This window comes from Eutrigla gurnardus (assembly GCF_963514095.1).
Source record: "Eutrigla gurnardus genome assembly, chromosome: 11".
Taxonomy (NCBI): domain Eukaryota; kingdom Metazoa; phylum Chordata; class Actinopteri; order Perciformes; family Triglidae; genus Eutrigla; species Eutrigla gurnardus.
The window spans coordinates 8,489,730-8,508,134 of record NC_139925.1 but is presented as its reverse complement, the minus strand read 5'-3'; the positions used below and the strand labels follow the sequence as shown (position 1 = coordinate 8,508,134).

At 40.5% G+C, this 18,405-nt stretch overlaps 1 protein-coding gene and 1 long non-coding RNA gene across 3 annotated transcripts in view; one reads left to right on the top strand and one right to left on the bottom strand.

Moving 5' to 3' along the window:
* khdrbs2 (KH domain containing, RNA binding, signal transduction associated 2) overlaps positions 1 to 18,405 on the bottom strand; it is a 52,981-nt gene that overhangs the window by 5,235 nt on the left and 29,341 nt on the right. The window contains exons 5-9 of one of the 2 annotated variants that reach the window (XR_014597910.1): positions 13,839 to 13,966; positions 11,721 to 11,904; positions 2,478 to 2,560; positions 1,706 to 1,764; positions 127 to 223 (exon numbers count right to left, since the gene is read on the bottom strand). Coding sequence is in view for 1 of the 2 variants with exons in the window: in XM_084020630.1 (XP_083876756.1) it covers positions 140 to 223; positions 1,706 to 1,764; positions 2,478 to 2,560; positions 11,721 to 11,904; positions 13,839 to 13,966 (538 nt within the window). In the remaining variant the exon portion in view is untranslated. The remainder of the gene's footprint in view (positions 1 to 126; positions 224 to 1,705; positions 1,765 to 2,477; positions 2,561 to 11,720; positions 11,905 to 13,838; positions 13,967 to 18,405) is intronic. The other variant, XM_084020630.1, reaches the window with a different exon arrangement.
* Positions 1 to 18,405, top strand: part of LOC311020542 — a 66,046-nt gene that overhangs the window by 21,693 nt on the left and 25,948 nt on the right. The window lies entirely within an intron of this gene.

The window sequence follows — 18,405 nt, the reverse complement described above, 5'->3', positions numbered from 1 at the left end:
TTTTTTTTTTTTCAATTCTGAAGGAGTCAAACAAAAAAGCAAATGTTACAACAATTTTATGAAGAATTTTTGGAAAAACAAAAATCTATCAAAAGTTTGAGATTGGAGGTCACATATCTGGAGCACCTTCAGTATCTACCATAGGGATGTTTTCTGTAGCCCCCTCTTGTCAGCCGTAAAATTGGGGCTTTGAGACTGGGACGGGTAGTTGCCCACTCCTCCTCTGCAAAAACAGTGAAACACACATTGTAGAAAGCAGTCGCTGCACTGCCACAAAGTCAAAGTGTGAGCTGCGGCATCGAATACTTTCTCCTCTCCACGACCCATTTAACCAAAGACAAGAAAATTCAAGCGAGCAAATTCTATCCCAGGTACTATGGAGGCTTCTCGCCACAGAAAATTAATTTCATAAGCACTTTGCCCTCTGTTGGGCCAATACTGAGGTCTGACTGTCAGCAGCTCTTTCCTTTTGAGCCAAATTACATAAAGACGGCCACCTCTGCTGCATGGCACATTGCACTGCGTCCAAATAAGAAAGTGTTTATGGAGCAGAAAATCAAATCATTGCCCCCTTGGTTTTGGGTTTGGTCCGCCTGCAACACCCTAGTGCACAATTCATTGTGCTGAAAATGAATGAGCCTGCAAACCCGCCGTGGCAACCAGTTTATCGCCACCGTCATGTGACAACCTTTAACTCTTTTTTTGTTGTTGCTTAAATAGGAGCTTTACGTGTTTTCATTAATGGTTGTTCAGAAATGTAAATATTCTTTTGCTTATCTGACAGCAGTGTTGTGTGCACAGCAGAGGTTACTAAGCCATTACCAACAGCTTTTCTGGAATAAGCCCTCGAGGGCACATATCCAATAGGCAAAACTTTCCACCTTTACAACGGGCATCGGTTAGCCCCCTGAGCCTCGACTGGCATGTTCACTGTTGTAGCCAGGCAGGTAGGAGGGGTGGTGCATGCAGAAGAGGACCCCTGGGTGATTTTTGAAGTGGGCTGTAACCACGAGACCTTTTCCTTTGTTTCTCTGCCTCACAACATCTTTTAAATATCAGTGCAGCAGCAGCAGCCAGGGTTGTGTGCCCAAGAGTTTTTTTCCCCTCTTGTCAGCAATTAATTTAAATTAAGGCCTGACAATGTTTTCGAAAAAAGTTTGTTTTTTAAAATCATACTTTGTCTTCAAATCTCGCTTTTCACAAAAGAGGAAAATTATGGTTATTATGCTTTTGTGTCAAGACGGAACTGGAAAACATTCAAGGAGAGTCGCTGCACACTCAGTGGGTTGCAGATATTGCTATAGTAACTATTCTAATGCTGGACTCCCGTGAATAGTCTGCAAGCAACAGTCATTTTTAATATCTGACTCATTGTTAGAAAATTGTGAAAAATGCACATGCTCACATCTTTAACTTGCTTGTTTATCCGACCAGCAGTCCAAGACCCAAAGATGTTCAATTAACACTGATATGAAACAATGAACACTGGGGGGTTTTTCGCTTGAAAAAGGACTTAAATTATTCATCAGGTTTCCAAATCATTTTCTGTGGATTGACTTTATTTAATTAAATCTTTTGCTCCGATAGTGTGATTATGACAGGTGCCATTTTGACGACTCAAAAAGAAAGACTGTGACTCATATTTGGGTCAATGTTCAGCTCACAAAAACAAAGTTCTGCTAAATAGAAAATAAGCTGAACTTACCATAGTTGTTATAGGATTCATCACTGGTTCCTTGTCCATATTCATAATAATCTGAAATGCTGAAACAGACAGAGGGGATACTTCATTAAAAATAAAGAACAACAAGCTGGATTTGTTTTTGTAAAATGAGGAAAGATGAAATTATTTGTTCAGGTAAAAAGTATTTAAGGATACATAAGGTTGGCATGTTTCTATATTTTTGTATCATCAAATATCTTGAAAAAGGGGTCACACATATTTTTCATTATAAAAAAAAAGTAATTTCATGAAACAGCTGAGCACTGTAGTTTTGAGCAAATGTTACTCACTTATCGGGGACTATTTTCAGCTGTGGATAAATACACATGCGGTGCTCCAGAGAGTATTTACTGCAGCAAGACAGTGGAAGAGGGATTAACTACGATGCCCATGTTGCTCACTGACGTTACTTTTAATAGGTTTTGGACGACAGTGAAGCTTTATGGTCATGATTTTGGGTCATTCCGTGTTAGTTGTTGACAGTGAGGAAAAAAATGAATATCACCATGTGATCCTTTATCAAATTAAAGATGCAAGGTGCTAATTCATGCTTCAGGCTAAATGTTCAGAGTAAACACAGCAAGTTAAGTGGGGGTCTTAACGTCTTATTAATGAACATATGTACAGCAGTGATGTCCCAGGAGACAGCTGGTGGACCTTTCACTTACTGCATTGGAAGTAGACAGGTGGTGATTGTTGTTTATCAAGCATTTGTGTGTGTATGTGTGTGTGTGTGCGCGCGTGTAAAGATCACCTCTTTGACTGATTGCTGTAGTTATCCTCGTAGGCTTCATAACTCTCGTCATCATATTCCCCACCATACCCATCATCGTAGCCCTGCGAGGAAACACGCAGTTAGCTCATGAGTCCACTCATCACGATCCAGTCCAACTGGTTAGAGGTGAATATAAAAACAATCAATACGCAGCACCGCAGGCAAAGTCCATTACTTTGTGTCCATAATAAGAGAGAAAACAGGGGGAAAAAATCATGTCCAACCGAGATTATTGATTAAGGCTTGCAGGGTGCATGTCTGACTGGCGGAGCCTAATAGACACACTCTGAGTCTCAAACTCAAATATGGATCTCGGCTATTGATAAGTAGCTACTAGAGACAAGCACAAAAAAGCCAGCCAATGTACAGTCATGCTCAATAACAATTGTCGCTACGGCATGCAACACAGCAAAGACTTTCTTCATTTATAGTTACAGTAGTTTACAGTTGCATAAAAGTAGAATGTCTCTCCTCCAACGATGCCTCCTGTCTGTATTTGGAACCACATTAAAATAAATTAAAGACTCCATTCTGTGCAACTGTAAAACACCTACTGCAGTGTGCTACAGCTGATTGCATATCCCTTAGAAACACATAGTACGTTCTTTAATGAAGGAACTGACAGCATTAGTATCAGTGTAATGCAATTCTGTAATGGCAATAAGCCATTCTTGCCTAGTTTAAATCCTATTGTAAATATAGTAGTGATAGTGTCCTGGTTCGAGAACAGTTCAAGTAAACATCTCCCTCCCTCCCTCCATCATCTGCTCCTTCCCGTGTACCAGACACTAAGATTGCTGCTCCTTTTCATCTTTTTTTATTTTTTTTTATGACTAGCAGACTTAATGGTGTCATTTCAACTGGGGAAAGGGTGGACACGTTCCCCTTACTTCTCAAAATCCCATTTTGGTCTATGTCACTTTTACAGTTTCCGTTGATTTACTCCTGAAATGGCTCTAAACAGACCCTTATCCTTTGACTGTCCAGCTGCCAAATCCCCGATCAGGCGAGGACTTGATATCCTCTTCAGAGTTGCTTTCAATTATGACTGTGCACTCACAGCAATTAAGTTTAATGAGCAGAAATGAGTGCTTTTTGGGCATTTGATGCCTTGGCTGGAGTTTTTTGGAACAAAAAAAGTCATTTATTCTATGTTTTCTATCTATATATTTTTTTATTTATAGTGATTACTTTCCGAAAAACCTAAATCAAAGATAAGACACTAAAGGACACATGCCCATTGTTGAACATTATTCATCACAAACAACTCATCATCAGGTCTCTTTTGGAAACTAGGAATTGTTATTGATTAGTTCAATAATAAAGTAGCAATTCACATAACATTTCTAATTTATGTGTCTTTTCATACTGCTCTCGTTATTATGCAAAGCACAATAACCAATTTCATCGTAATTTGTTATTTGCTGGAGTGCTACAAACACATGGAAACGGCAAACACCTGAGTTCCTGTGGCTCGCCCCACTTCTGAAATCAAACCATACGCCGTTGTGTGGACTGATCTGCCTGAAGAAAGTACTCCACATAATATTCCGTTAAATGGTTTATTCATGACAGCGGGGATAATCAATCTCAGCAGACCATAGGTGCACATAAGCAGCTTAACCCGAATAACACCTTAACTGGAGTAAAGCCAAAAGTGTGTGCAGAACAGTAAACTTAGCTTTTGTCTGCTCGTGTAATTGTTGCCGCTCGCTCATTGAAAGATATTTAGCGACGTTTAAAGTGCTAATGTTTCCTTTCCATCGTGATCTAATCTCCTCTAATCCTCCCCGAGCTTGCTATTTCAAATCCATCTGATGCGTTCGAGTGTCTCGATTCCTTTTTTGGAGATCAAATTTCATTTTACATCAGCTGAGTGAGGCGCGTCGGAGGCTTCATTGCGGCGGCTGGTTCATTCCAGACGCCGCCTCGGCAGCGTGTTATTCCCGTCTGCCTGTAACAATGGAGTAATATCATCTTGCTTTAGGTGTGGCTGCTCTTGCTAATGCTTTGTGACATCGAAGCAGACACATCAGTGTGAAGGACATCAAGTGCAGCAGCACAAAAGGAATCACATTCAAGGCACTTGTACACACTCTCCGTTTCCTGCCGGGCGAGGCTGATTCAGACAGCTCTGGTTCCTGTGTGGCTTTATTTGTCTGAACACGAATTCGACTAAATTAAAGTTAGGGATTATGTCAGGGATTAAGTTGTTCAGGGGATCCAATACTTCTCCTTCACTTGCATGAGTCTTTCCCCACAAAGGCCGAGTAGGAGACCTGTGTATCTCGGTAATTGACTATTTTGTTAGCGATCCCATATGACACATCGCTCCACGCTGGAATGTAAAGCGATCGGTGGATTAATTTCAGTTAAATTTATTTTTAAAATAAACCTTCAGTCTGGGTAAGGGATTACAGGAATGAGAAGTCATGTAAAACTTGTTCTTTATATTATATTTTTCAACATTTTGTCCTTACTTTAGACGTAAGAAATGTCAGTGTTCTTAGTGCTTTATATATGGAAATAAATAATTATATAAATGGTAGAAATGCTGAATTTTTAGTTTAATTTCCCCTGGAGAAGTTTTTTGTCGTACTTTTTTGTTTTATTTGTACTTTAAAGCCTTTAAGCTGTTAGATTCAAGTGTGGGCTGCCTGAGTGAGACTACCTTTTTTGGTAATATAAATAATTGTGATGTAATTGAAGGTTAATTGACTGTTGACCTACATGGAGCTTTAGAAAGAGCAACGCTTTGCACCAAGTCAAACAGAGTTTGTTAATTAGCTAACTAGCCGGAGCTGATGAAGTGTGCTAGCGGCAGCCTGTTTTTGATTAGGTCTGTGTTAAATAATTGACTCATTGATTAAAAAACTGGTATGAATTTGAAGTGATTAAGTGGCAAATTGTCAGCTTGCTTCTTTTTTCTTTTTTTTTAATCTGCAGCGCCATATTGTTTTGAGCATCGTGCTTATAATGGTGAATGATGGGGCACATGACTTCTGAAGCAGTAGTTTTGCATCTGTTTTTCAACAAATCTTGAAATTATAGTTCAGATTAACAATAACTGTTATGTGTTAAAGTGTGACGAATTAGAGTGATGACAAACGGAGCGATCTCCATGACAACCAATCTTCTATATCCTGAGGAAGACAATGCTTTCCAAAGCTTCGGAAAACTAGTAGGTAAGCCTTGAGTCACGTCAAACTATACGTGATTGGTTCTTGATGAGGGATTTGTCAAAAAAAGATTAATACGAGCTATGATTATTTATTTATTGGTTAAATTGTGTAACCGTGACGATACAGATGAGCTTTGTTAGGCAAAAGCAAAGCAACACGACAGCTGAAATGCGTAATGAAGCCTTCGATTCAGCGTCAGCTGAGAGAAATGGTACCACAAGTTCATGGCACCTTGATTTATCTCTTGGCTGACCTCAGTGAAAGTTTGACCCGCAGCAGCGTCGGCTTCGACGATGTGCTATGTGTAAATAGCCCGGTCTCTAATTAATGAGGCTTCGTTCCTCGAGTTTGACTCTAATCTGTAAAAACAATTAACACCAGTCCTTTTTTAACATGGCAGAGGAAATAAATCAAATGTTAACACAAGGGTGGAGAGTCCTCGCTCAGTGTAATTAGGACAGAGAGAACCTAAAGGCCCTTAGCACTGTGCTTCATTATCAATTGACAACCTGTACGTCCCCTGACAGTGACTGATCTTCATAGGGAGCTTCCCGTGAATGGCCCTCCACACGGCAGAATGGGGAGGAAAATGAGATTTGCAGCCTTTTGTCTCAGTGAATAGATGCTGCTCTTCCCTGCTTACCTGTGCAAATTCAATCAGCACGCGCCTTTGTCGTCTGTCACACGCCCACAAGTTCACTTCTGTTGTGTCGCGGTTAATTTGAGAAAAGGGGCGAAGTTTTTGGTTGATTGTTTTTCATGTAGAGTCACATTAAACAATACATTATGTGTCATATTGGCTAGACGGAGCCTCTCGCAAACAAAGAGACAAGTATTTCTCAGTCTTTTCATACTATCGGAGTGTACTTGAAGAGTTAAGCATTAAATCATCTGTATCATCAGCATCTATGCTGCTTCCCTCACACCAGGAAATGATTATTAGTATTTCTTTTCTATTAAATAATCAAGTGGAAGTGCGTGTCGTACATCTGTTTTAATGAACAGGATAGTTCTGCATGGGGAAATTCCATAATTAATGTAACAAACGTGAACTCAGCAGTGTATGTGAACCCATTGTTATGAAGCAATTACAGCAGATGTGCATAAAGGTGGCCTGAGAAACCCGCTCTCCTTCAAGAAATATACAGAATCTCACGCATCTTTTATGTTCATGAAATAGATGATATGGGGAGAATTTCCCCCCCATTTCCAAAGGGTGTCTTTTTGCCTTTTCCACAGCAGATAGATTAGATTTTTTTCTTCTTCTTCAAAGCCTCCCAAAGCTCTGTGTTTAATCACATTATGGCATTTCCCGCACAGCCTCGGTATGGTTGCAGGGCTCAGTTTTAAAAACCGAGCTATGCGTTTCGATTTTTACCAGCTATTTGTACAATTCATGGTCTGCTGTCAGGGACCAGATTCTGCATCACTCTCCAGATCCCTCTCTTGTATCATCGGCCCTGACATTAAAAGATAAGATTTGATCCAGATGGTATTTGATCTTTAGCATTAAACTGAGACCATGGTCCCAGTCTATGCAAAATGCCATCAATCACATCTTTAAATCTCCCCCTGCTCTGCCTTTGCACAGCTGCTCTTGCTAGGGGATGAGTAGCATTCCTTCATTAACGCTTGTTTAAAAGTCCAAAACTCCTGATTATTAGCGGTAATTTTAACACCACAGATGCAAACCTAATCTGTTTACAGGCTGCAACAGATTTAAATACTATACCTAAACTGTTCTTTATGCGGAAACCATAAAATACATATTCTGAAAAGTGTTGCAAATTAAATTACTTAAAACTATACTATAAGCCATTTTCTTAGAAGAGACCATTATTCACTGGATGACAGATCTCCATCTTTCACTGTCAGAAAGCAGGTGGACCACCATGTATTTGTGAATACGTGATGAGCTTTGAATTGTTTTTTAATTATCATATATATAAGTCAGGAACACTGGAACACACTATGAGTTTTTAAATTGGCCTATAATCAATTGATCCATTATGGATGTTAATGCCGAATTACTATAAGGCTTATAGGGCAATTTATCTAGCATGGTGCTGTAGCCCACTGGTGCTTCCCAGCATGAGACGGAGATATCGACACAGCAGGTGATTTGGTAGTACCGCCACGTTTGCCTTTAACATCTTTTCCAGAAATTTGAAAAAGCCTGACAAAGATCAGTCTCTGGATTCGGAGGATTTCATAATCCTGACATGTAAAGAATCTGTTACGAAAGTGCATCAGCCCCAAAAGATGAAACTAACACAATAACGACCTCAACCTGTGAAAATGTTTGTAAATCATTTCGTGGAAGAGATACCTTCGGTTGCTACAATAATGGTCACTGTCACTGTATTAGTTTTACAACAGTGACAGCGCGACAGAGTCCATTAATCAGTAGCGTCTCCGGAGGAATCTCTGTTACAATGATGACCTGCTCCACAGCAGAAACACAGGAACTGTTTATGGGCACCTCGCCCCAATTGTACAGTTCAGATTAACAGTCTGTCATTCATTCACTCACTCAACACAACGACTGCAAGCTACATGATGCATGCATAAATACATGCGTACGTGCTGGTTATAGATGAGCGATCTTATGCAAATCACCGTCTGGTGGAAGATTATGCAGTGATGTTACTTTGTTAAGTTGTGTTGAGCGTAAAAGGAGAGAGAAAGATGTTTTTTAATTCCTCGTTAATTTAACAATTAATTTACACAAATTAAATATTTAAAAAAATGTGTGGGAATAGTAGCAACAGTCTTATCCTATAACAGCCTTAATAAAAAATGTTGTGTCAAACATTGAAGAGTGCAAATGTGTTTTTGCTTTCGGTTCGACTGCTTTATGTGGTTTCAGCGACTGTTCAACAAGTAAAATATTGCAGCATTCTGTACGCCTGAATGGCAGAATCAAACTTGAGTCATTGCAAAAACAACTCAACTCTGGGAGGAACATAGAAAACTAAGGTGAGGTGAGATCCGTGTGAGAAACGTTAAATTCATAAATTATAAAGCAGCTAGAATTTGCCTCCGCCAACCAGTCATGTCGCAGGTTACATCCAATATCCGTCAAAAATGTCATAACATCATCATTTTATCCTATTAGACATTTGTGTGAATAATTAGCATAATTATTCTCAAATTATGGCCAAAAACATGTTTTGTGAGGTCACAGTGACCTTGACTTTTGATCTCCAAAATCTAATTAAATTCATCCTGGATTCCAGGTGGTCAAAATCAGATATGGAGATATCATGACATGCAATTATGTAAATTGATGATGATAATCTGAATTGATAAGAATTCTGCTTTTGGGAACACTGTAGTTAAATGAGACTATTGTCTTAATCTGATTACTCTGTTTATGTGCATGAATGTAAAGACAGAGTATTTAGCTGGAAATATTAATTCTTTTTTGTTTTTCTCTCTTTAATTTCCCTTGAAACTTCATCTCATTTTCATTTGGCACTAAATGTCTTAATTAAATCAGAAGATGCTCAGTACATTGTCAAGTATTTCATTCACACAGCAGTAAAGAAATATAGGCTGCACCATGTGGTTATTCCATGTATTTGTTGCCATATCCTCCAGCTGTACTCCAGCCGTTCCTGAGATATCTTGTTTATGAGAATGGACCGGACGGACAGACGGACAGCCGGAAAACATCATGCCTCCGGCTACGGCTGTCATCGGCGTGCAGGCATAAAAAATGATACACGACTACTTCCAGCTTCCTCACACTTTCCATTGAAGTTTTAAATCAATACCACCCTCGATTAGATACAATTATGGACAATCTCACAGTATCACTTTTATGAGACAGACTGACAGTTTGACAGAGTCTATCAATCAACGCTCCCTGGAGAAATCTACACGATACCCATACACACTACACTACTTTCTTTTTTTTTTTCCTTTCCAAAGACGAATAGAGGAAGTAGCAACAAAGACACATCTCTTGTTGTTGATTTATTATTGTGTTTCAAGCCATTCTACGGCATCTTGTATACTCAGAAAAAAACGCAAAAACAAACCTGGACCTTTTCGTATAAAGAGGTCGCGACACGTTTCTGGAAACACGCTTGAAGAAAATTGTGTAATGTAGTAGAAAAAAAATTGCAAAGTGAGATATGAGGGAAGAAAATGTTCAGGACAAACTCATCTTTCCATAATCCCCTAGTCTCTGCGCTCCCACCCTTCTTTCCAACCTCCAATTACAAAGAGAAGAAATGCCTCGCTTTTTACTCCTCAGAAATACACAGGCTCTACATCAGAACTCAATTTGGTTTGGTAATGAGACTGCGCTTGTGCATTTCCCCATGCAGACAGCCCAATCTTCAATTGCCAGCACACATGGGGGCTTTGCTTAGTAGGAAGGCTCTGAGGAAATAGACTGGTAAAAGCGTTGCCTTTTCTCATTTGGATGAAACTTATTCTTTTCAAAAATGACCTTGAGAAAATTCCAAGATCTAAGGACAAGCATGCTTTTATCTAGGGCTTTGAGTATTTTTTTTCCTATATGGATCCCATCACTATTTCATGTGATGTTGAACAAAGATTGACTACTGGTCAAGTCATAGCACCTCCACGAGGAGGAAGTGGTCCAGCTATTCACAATGCAGAGCTTCATGTGTTTGCCAGATTACTTGTAGCGATGTTACCTATAGCACTTTTCTGGCAGCCATTTTTATCCATTTATTACACCACAAAATGGAAAGCGACTCGTTGCAAGCATCCACTGGTTTAAAAGCTCTCTCTCCAGGCGCTGACATCTGGTGCGGTTCCATATTTAATGTGTGACTAAGTTCACATCACACTACGTCATGTTTGCTCGTCACTTGTCCTATGGAGTTGACTCAAAGATTCCTGGTATTAACCCTTTGGATTTCACTCATTCTTCGCTCATTCTTCATTCATTCATTGTTGTATGACGGCGTCCTTGCAGCAACTGCCTTCTTTAAATCCCACCAAAGATTTTCAATAGGTTCAAATCCGGTGACTGAGAAGGCCGCTCCAGGACATTCCAGGATCTGTTTCTTAGCCAAGCTGACTTTGGAGGTGTGATTGGGACCATTGTTTTTCAACAGAGGGCATCACATTCCTCTTTAAAATGATCTGGTATTTCTGGGAATCCATGATGACCGGTACACAGTCAAGATTACCAGTTTCTGCAGCAGAAAAACCCTCATCATCATCGATGACCCACCTCCATGCTTGACCGTGGGGATTGTATTCTTCTAGTCATAAGCCCGGCCTTTCTCACATTCATCAGTCCAGAGAGTGTCTCCCAAAACGCTCCTATCCAAATTGCTCCTGGCATATTCTAGTTGACCTTTGATGTTCCTTGTGGTCCGGACTGGAGTCCGGCCATGAAGTCCTTATTTATTCAGTGCTAGTTGCCCCTGACGCACTTGTCCAGGTTTGCAGCTGTACCTTAAGTTTTAAACTTCAATATAATGCACCCAACGGTGTATCTTAACTTTTTGGGAAATCTTGATTGAATCACCTTCATGGGTGGGGTTTAGGCATCACAGCAGAAGCAAATTAAATCATGATTGAGTTCCCAAAGGCTTAGTTATGTTTTTACTCCACTTTAGGCCAGAAGGTTCTAAAAACAGCAATATCATAATAATTGTGAAAAAATATACTGTGACACAGGAATACTATATCATATATTTTCTGCCTTGATTCTATGTATCACTGATAAAGAAGTCATCCAAAGCCAAATCTTGCTCACTGGTGAATCTGTGGGGGGGAATGAATAATTCCTATTGCAACTGTAACCAGGGGCAGCCTGGAAGATCATTAAATAAAGTATGGTATGCTTTTAAAATTGGAGTTAATTAAATAAAATATTTTTGGACTAATTGTTAAAACACATGTCCCTGAATGCCCTACCTCTCCTTGTAAAGCAAGACTCACCCAGATCACATGAAAGGGGATTAAAAGCAAGTCTGATTTCCACACAGTTCAAGTGAAATTATTATCAGCAATACTCTCCAGTGTGTGCAAAGAGGATTGGACTTACATAGTCGTCGTATGATTCGTGTGTGACTGCTAACAGCGGGGGCCTGTATCCTGCACTCCCTGCCGCCCCCCTGGCTCTTGGAGCTTGTGCCTCCCTCGTTAAAACAGTCGTGGGAAGTTTGCCGTGCGCCGCTGCCGCTGCCCCCCGAGGTGCTGCTGCACTCCTTCCTTTGCCTCTGAGGCCCCTGGTAATGCAAACAAGCAGACAAACACGGCATTGATTTGCTTTGAGAATCCTACCACACAACATGTATGAATAAGCGTTGTGATTTCAGTGAAAAAGTGGAGTTAATAAGACATTAGGAAATCGGGTGAAACGCCAGATAAGCATAAGCTCTGCTGGCACTGAGGTAGATCTTGTAATGATCAGACGGCTCAGGAGTGTCACTTTGTGTCTTTGTCAGCTCTGCAGTCACGCCTGTGGGATGCAGCGTGGCTCTTTCAACAACAGCATGGAGCGTTGCCTAGCATGTGTTTGTACAAAAATCACACCTCCGTCTGCCCGAAGCTGCAGAATACACTCAGGTTGTAGACACACAGAGACTTATTCAGCACTGTCCAGTATAGAGACATTAAAGGCCAAAGAACATTGGAAGGCTTGAGGCGTTTTAGGTGGATTGTTTTCTTTTATGAAGGTGTGACTGTCCAGTGGCAGAACCACATAATTATGGCAGGGATTGAAGGGTGGATTTAGCATCTCAAAGCCGTCCATTGTCTGCTAACTTAGCATTTTAACAGCAGCGTGATGTAGGTGGGCCGGGATACTCTTTCTTCATCTGGCACGTCCTTCACTAGGTAGCAGCCTATTGTGATACAAAAATACAGACACTCAAAGGGGAATTACTGGTGCATATTTTTCATGGAGTTTAACAATGACAGCTTATCGTTGCGCCATAAGGAGACAATCTGGGTATCGGTGGTGGTGGTGACTTTAAACTGGGAGCGTCCCCGTGTTACTGCAGGATTTAGCTCATCTATATGTGCAGCCTGAATTAGGCCAGGCTGTCATGGCAAATGGTACCTGCATGGTTACTCCCGAGGGACCGCCACGGCTCAGGTAGATTATGGACAATTTGCTCTAGAAAGGAAGTTAAAAGGAGACTGGATGAGGCAGGCGTTTCACCCGAGCAGCTGCACTCACGCACTCAGCCAATCAGATACTCGCTCACATTAAGTTGTTCTGTAGCCAATCCTGCATGCGTCCCTAAAATCCCTTCGAGCTACAGCACAGGAAAAAATCGACCTATGTTTGAGTTATTAAGAAGGTATAACTGGGAAAAAAATGAAAAGGAAGTGCTGTTTAAAACGATTAACTACAACCCGAGGAGGAAGAGAACTAAAAACAAGCTATGATATATTGAGATGTTTGCAGTGAACCAATTAATCTGAAAATTCACCATGAAGGTGGCTACTTCCTCCTTTATTATTAAACCGTGTATTTGTCATCCGCAACACTGTGCACCAAAATGTAGTTTTAGAAAGCATGTTGCTGTGAATAACAAACGTGTCAGGTTGAAGGGTGATTACAAACTGATTTAATGGAATACAACGGTCTTTTTATATATTCTGTGACTCATCTCAACTTTATTTAGAGGAACAAGCCATTAGCAGTAACCAGTGGGAAATCTCTACATGAAAATGTTTAAAAAAAGACATCATTTGATGTTTGATTTTGCATATTTGGACGTTTGAATATAGTATTCGCCAATATTATGAGTCAATCAGTTAAATACATTTCTTGTTACTTATGTTTTTCAACATAACAGCGACTGTGTTATCAGTTTAGAAGAACGATATTTAGAAGATGACATCTTGTACTTCCAAAGAAAATGATTGGCAGGGTTGTCAAGTCTGAAAAAATATCCCTAATGATTGGAAATAGCCCTTTTGAATGTTCACCATTATGTGAACTACATTTTGCAATTGTCGGAAAAAAGTCTTAGCCTATAACAAAAAAAAGTATTGAGCGTGAAGTTCCACTTTTACAGCAGAAGTGTCCTGGATTAAAACTGCCAAATCTTTCATAAGTATAGTAACCTTCAGAAGAAGCATTCATTATTCACGTAAAAACCTCCTTCAGAGACCTTTTCTGGCCCAGGATGTGTATTTAGTGCTTTACCCAGACGGTGTGGCGGTCGCCGGGCGTACGCTCCTCCCCGGCGCGCTCCTCCCTCGGCTCGACTCGTCAGAGCCGTTCAGCAGCGAGAGCTCTCTCAGTTGCTCCTGTCTAATCTCGTCATTGTAGTCCTGCGGGAAACAAAATACAGCATGTCTCAAAAACAAGGACATTTGTCTTTTGACTGCAACAGATGCTTGCAACAGCAGCAAACGTCGCCTAATCAAAATGATCTTGGAACCACATGGCGCCGCTGAGTGTTGAATACTCGATGAGGGATGTTGTCTTTAGGTCATGTTTGGACACAAAATGCAGCAGATAGATTAGGAATGTAGGAATATGAATATTCCTCAAAAGAGCCGTGGATGCTTTGTTAGCAGTAAGTTAGTGTGATTATATTACTATTTTTGCTGTTATTGCAGAACTAGTGTGGTTTTTATTTTTACAAATTGCCTTCTGGGTGGCTGGAAGACAAAATAAGCAACAAGATTTCATAATAATTTCACAAACCATTAGGTTGAGAAGAAAGATGACATAAAAGAGAATTTAAATTGAAAACAAATAACCTACCTGTCACTTTAAAGCAACATAAATATATTGCTTATTTTGTTTGCACACAGTCCGTAATGGACGTTTGCCACAACATTCTGCGGAATATCGCTATCTTGTGATTGTGAACCGTTTTCCCTCAACCCGATATGATATGGATCATTATGTGGCAGATAGGAAAATAGACGAAACAGTATTCATTATCTTGTCATTGCTGACATATAAACAGGCTTATTTCTCCCAAACGCATAAGCAAAGCTCACAACATTTGGCAAAATGATTTTTAACAAGTAATGGGGGCAGTGAGCAATATCTTCGGTCGTCTATGTTTTTCACGGCCACGTTCTGAAACTTTGACGACAACATTTTAAAATAAATAGATTCACTTTGCAAGTTCCCAGAAATGTAACAAAGGTCCACATGAATCATTCAGTTAGCCTTTTATAGTTTCTCCTACATGACTGACTTGTAAGCAAACTGCACATTGATTCATCAGATAGGGTTCTGTGTGGTGAACTGCATTGATAAGTGAAGGACACAGCACTAGTGGGTGTGTGTGAGAGTATCTCTCTTTGTGTGTGAGATCACAGCTATGACACACACACTATAATCATTCAGATTAATATCTTCACCTTTTTATTTCACCTTCTTTTCATGCTATTATGGGTTTTTCCATCGTTTTCAAACATTTTCAGATTTTTAACAGAAGCATATTATTAGATTTTAAATACTTTTCTGTACATCGCAAACTCAATTGTCTAATGTGTGGAAAGTAAAGGCAGCCAATGGGCAATCACATTGTTGGTGTAATCATTTTTCTCATCCCTGATTCTCACATATTGCAGGGTCCTTTCAGCATCAACCTCAAAACGCTTTAAGTCCTCCTGCACTCCAAAGTGTTTTTACTTATTTCCACTCCACTTGGATGTTTGACCTTCACCGTGCACAATGGTTAGGTTTGACGCTTGAAGGCTGTTTTCACATTCATGTGCTGAAGAGTGGTAGCTCCTCTGTGGTTACCTGAAATCTGAGTTTAAGACACCTACGACTACTACTACTACTAACTAGTTTGGTAGCCAATCGTTGTCCAGTATGACTTGTGTGATGTGGAAACTCGCCTCCAGTCAACCTGCCATGATAATGGACTTTTAAGTGAAGCGAAACCAACGTTTAAAGGTTCCCTGTGGAGTTTTTGATCCCTAACGCTATGGAGCAACGTTTGGGACTGAACAAATGCAGTGAGGGAGAGTCAGTAAATATGAATGTACACAATGCAGGTTTCAAACTGAAGAAAATCCGATCTGATGCAATATTTCAAGCAGATGCATTTCAAGCTGAGTATTTCTGTCTTAAACACATCTGGAAGGGACCTTTAATGAAGAGTTTGACTTTGATCCTGGACCAGATGAGACCAGAACATGTTTGGATCTTCAACCACCACATTTAGATACGTATGGGTTTCTATTGATTGTGTCGCTTTATGACCATCATTTGATATTCTCCTATAGGGAGGTTCAATGATGCCAAATTATTGATAAAGGAAAACGGCATATATTGTCACGAATATTTTTGAATATTGAATTCAATACGTGACATCTTGAACGACCAGTGTACCGTATGCATGACACCAACTGCAGCATCGTTTTCCTGTCACGTTGTCCCAGCTTTCCTTTTATGGTAATAGGATATGTATCATATGACCATGATCCTTGCGGTAGATTTTCAAAAGACTCGCCACACGCCACACATATGTGCTTCTCATGTTAATGAATTAATACAACCTACAGCGTTCTGATGGTTTGAAGGAGACTGGCAAGGCTTTTAATTGGAAAGCTTATCCAAAGCACAACAGATCTGCTGGAGCTTGTACACGCGGACTGTTGACATGAGGAGATAAACCCAACGCTGAGGCTTCTCGGGTCGGACTGTTTGCCCACTGAGATTAACTCTGACCATGCATGACCTTGTACACACCCACGATGCCCTTCACAGAGCCGAATGACTTCGAATACAAGGGGTGGGCACATGAAGCATGGCCCATTGTGTTTGCGTCTTCTACGTGTTTCTGTTGCTGGCTGTGTTGACTGATTTTCTTGCTTTGTACGCTTTATCTATCGTCTATCCCCGTGATTGGAGGCTGTTGACTGCAGGATCGTCCTTGGACATTTTCTGACAAAAACAACAAAAATTAATTCGACGGTTTTTGTTGATTGATCTAAGTGGAAGAGATTTCCTCTGAGACCGTGGGGCATTTAGCGACGTGATCTCACTGAATAAATACATGTCTCCCACAAAAACAAAATATTTCAAGAGATAAACAAAGGAAGGCATCAAATCAATCTGATTGTTTGTGGTCTTTGTTGAATTGCTAATATGGTTAACTCATGGTAGCTACAGGTACTTTTTGATACTATATGGGGGGTCGCTATTTATCACACACGAGATGCATTGGAAATGCAGTGGTAGAATGCAGCATATTGAAAGATTGACCTGGTGGGGTGAACGAGCAGATTTCAGTTTGCGAGAGCTAAAAGAAATGTGTGTTGAAATGTATCTTGTGTCACATCAGCTGACCAAAATAACTCACAAAGTGTTGTGTCTGCAGTGCTGGATGGGCAGAATTTAAGTGTGTAATACATCATGTTCACTCACACAGCAGGCACACGGGTCAATTTGCAGGGATGCGAGGTTTTACAAATATGCACCCATATTGCAGAAATATATCTATTTTCTGAGAGACGATGTGAATCCCTGTAGTGCACAGGCCTTGCCGCGTCTAAACACTAAAGAAGAGAAACAATCACAGTCCTGCTTGACACCTAATGAAAGAGGCTTTTTACCTCCCAAAGCACATCAGGCCAGTTGATCCAAAGGAAAGGAATGTGTCAGCATTTTGAGGTGTTGTTTGTTAAGTTTTGTGGAAGAAGAAGAAGAAGAGTGTCGATTTGGATGTTTCTAAGTCTTCATTTTGTTTGAGCTGTGCTCATGCGTTATCTCGTTCAAGCATCTGTGTGTCACCATCTCTGTGCCAGGTTGGGCCCGAGATGAAGCTCATCCAGCTGAGAGCAGGAGCCCCCGTCCTCCATCCCCCCCGTGTCGCTCTCATCCTGTACACACCGTATTCCGCTGATTAGGTTCCTGTTTGCGTCTTTTTCTCTTCTAGTGTGCATACCTGTGAGCTGACAGCACTGACAGCGATTCTGTCGTCAGTTTTTGCTCCGCAGCAGATCTGAGGACTCCTGCTCAGACGAGCTCTCTCTCTCCTCAGTCTCTTGAAAGACTGATGAAGCTCACAGTCAGACAAACTGTACTTCTTGGCGGCCTGTGTGATCTATTTCTGCTCCGGGACTAAATGAATAACACAACATACACTAATGATGCATGTTAAATTGTAATTGGAAATGGTCACACAGCTTGTTCATGCGATTGTGATTTTTTTTTTTTTTTATAATTGTGATTTATATCAGAATAAAATGCGCACACGCCACATAAGGAAGGTTTTATCAGAAGGGAATGAAATGAATATTAGTTTTTCCTGTTTTGTAGATATGAGCTCAGTGAGAAGCAGCTTTTTTTATTCAAGAAATTTATTTTCAGACATTATGGGGGTGTTGCCACATTCAAATGGATTTTTATTTTAGGAGAAGATTGAACACATTTGAGTTTTTGAGAGGGGAAAGGAGTAGACGTTAATAGAAGAAATGATTGTGGCACAACTCACAAAGCTGCGACCGGCAGTGTTAGTGGCTTAACTACACCGTGGCATTGTGGGAAGTCCAGTTTGGTTTGAGTTCGGTTTCTGAAGCCTAATTTCACACAAGCAGGGCCACTGGAGCAGCACTAGTTTCCCTGATAGGCTGGCAAAGAGAAGCAATAGTGTTGCACACCAGCTGGCTAGAATCAGGCACGTTTGTAGCTGGATCATAAATTCGGTCCGTCTCTCCTCCCGGGCCAGCTTTTATTTGGTGCATCCCACATTTTACACGCTGAGCTGACAACAATCTGATATCTTAAAAATAGG